This window comes from Anneissia japonica, unplaced genomic scaffold, assembly GCF_011630105.1.
Source record: "Anneissia japonica isolate Jap-2015-1 unplaced genomic scaffold, ASM1163010v1 scaffold288048_len465947_cov159, whole genome shotgun sequence".
NCBI lineage: Eukaryota > Metazoa > Echinodermata > Crinoidea > Comatulida > Comatulidae > Anneissia > Anneissia japonica.
In genome coordinates this window covers 219,490-221,842 of record NW_022710625.1, presented here as the reverse complement: position 1 = coordinate 221,842, position 2,353 = coordinate 219,490, and the positions used below count along the sequence as shown (strand labels likewise).

Genomic DNA, 2,353 nt, shown 5'->3' with positions numbered 1-2,353 from the left:
CTAGTAGCCCATAAGCACACGGTCTTCACCGTTTTCCAAGAAACATTTTTGTATGATTTCAATTGCTTTCATAAGTCTCCGATCAAGTGCCGCAAGAAATGCCTCACTAAGAATTGGCGAAATTGCATCATGCGACATGGACGAGCGCATCGATGTGCTGAGTTTGCTGTTCTTAAGCTCCTTCAGCCTGTAATATGTTGACCGCCGGACTCTAAATATAATTTGAAAAAAAGTGTAAGTCTATGTTTAATCACGTATGTATTTTTTTTATATGTTTACGGTGTTTTATATACATTTAACCAAATACAACTCACTCTCATTAGGGGACATCCTGAGAATCTGGGGCATGCGTTGTTGTGATATCAACTTTGGGATCATCATCATAATCACATATCATCGTCATTTAAACCATCATCATGATAACAAAGAGTATTACTCTCATGATTATAATTATGAACACGATTTTTATCATATCTAATGAACATGATCACAGCTATTATAGCAATGTCATCATCATCATTTATCATCACCACCATCATCATCACCATCACCACCACCGCCACCACCTTCATCATCATCATCATCATCATCATCATTATCATCATCATCATCATCTTCGTCGTCATCATCATCGTCATCGTCATCTTCATCTTCATAGTCATCATCATCATCATCATCATTATCATCATCATCATCATCATTATACAGAAAACAAAATCAAAGGGAAGAACATACTTGCAACACTGATATACTGGAGCTAAGAGTGTGAGATCATCATTATTAGGGTTTCCAAAGCCTTTTCCATTATCCAGTATGGTCACAAAGCTTTCATTTTTTAACTGACTTAACAATGTATAGCTATGACGATCATAGTTTACTTGAATCAAAGGAAATGATAAAACCTAATTATTACAAATTATTCTTATTTGTACTCGCAATATGAAACACCTTTAACATTTAAATATAAACATTAATTTGGTTAAAATGTTCAGGGGCGGTCGGATGTTTTTTTTAAACTAAGGGGATCATATAGGCCAAGAGGTAACAGAATTATACAAATAAAAATATATTTAATAATGGTATATGATTCGTGTTCAGTTATATGCTGTTACGAAATTTAGTATTTGTATGCCAATCTGTATTTCTGTCACAAAATATAAGACGGTAGTGGCAAAACCGAGGGGGGGGGGAAGTTCCCACGTATCCCTCCCTAAATCCGCCCTGATGTGTGTGTTATCTGTGTTTCATTTTCAATATCTGAAATTACTCACCAATCAGAAAGTCAAATATTGCCAGATCAATGAGGTCTAAGAACGTACGATCATTTGTATTTTGTAAATCCTACAATAGTCAAAATAGTATGATAATAATATACTTCTGGGTAGTTGCTATGTCCAAAAAAAAAATGGTAATAAATATTAATGGTGATAGTAAATAAAAATAACAATGCCAATGATAGTAATAATAATAATAATAATAATAATAATAATAATAATAATAATAATAATAACAATAATAATAATATTAATAATAATAGTAATAATAGTAATTATAATAGAAGTGATTAGCACACACATGAAATAATAATAATAATAATAATTAATAATAATAATAATAATTATAATTATAATAATAATAATAATAATAATAATAATAATAATAATAATGATATGATGATGATGATGATGATGATGATGCTGATGATGAATTATTATTATTTACCATTAAAACTTGATCACAGATATTTGTATTCTTCCACCTGAATAAAAAGATAATCATTTGAAATGATAAATTCATTCTGTAAATGTATTCATATACTCTTTAATGAACAAAAACCGAGGTAGGCCTACTGGATGATGTAAAGGTAGAGTATGGTTTAACCCTATATATTCCTTGGTGATGAAAGGTACTCATGGTCTGATTTGATTTTATAGGCTCATTTGGTACTAGTCAGGATAACACATTAAACCGACCTAGGCTATGTTCTCACACAGCAGCAAAGGCTATGATCTCACACGGCAGCTAACGGTTAGCAGGATCCAGGTCCTGCTATCCGTTAGCAGCCGTGCGTCTAAACGAGAAAATCCTGATCCGGATACCAAGAATATGATGATCGAATCACTGGCCAATAAGGAACTGGAAATTGTAAACGCGTACGAGTGATTGGTTGATGATAGAAACGCGCTCAACTTGCTAACCGCTTGCTAACCGTTAGCGCTAACCGATCAGATTACGGTAGCTCCCAATCCGGATACTAGGTCTCGTGAGAACCAGGCTCTAAGTATCATTTCATCAAAAACACATTTTTTCTTATATATATATATATATATATATATATATCTGTCTCTTATAC

At 32.6% G+C, this 2,353-nt stretch overlaps 1 protein-coding gene across 1 annotated transcript in view; it reads right to left on the bottom strand.

Annotated features, from left to right (window-relative positions):
* The window catches only part of LOC117107061 (extracellular serine/threonine protein kinase FAM20C-like), a 15,960-nt gene continuing 13,607 nt past the window's right edge, over window positions 1-2,353 (bottom strand). The window contains exons 5-8 of the mRNA XM_033248585.1: window positions 1,723-1,759; window positions 1,272-1,341; window positions 736-877; window positions 1-211 (exon numbers count right to left, since the gene is read on the bottom strand). Of these exons, the coding sequence (XP_033104476.1) occupies window positions 1-211; window positions 736-877; window positions 1,272-1,341; window positions 1,723-1,759 (460 nt within the window). The remainder of the gene's footprint in view (window positions 212-735; window positions 878-1,271; window positions 1,342-1,722; window positions 1,760-2,353) is intronic.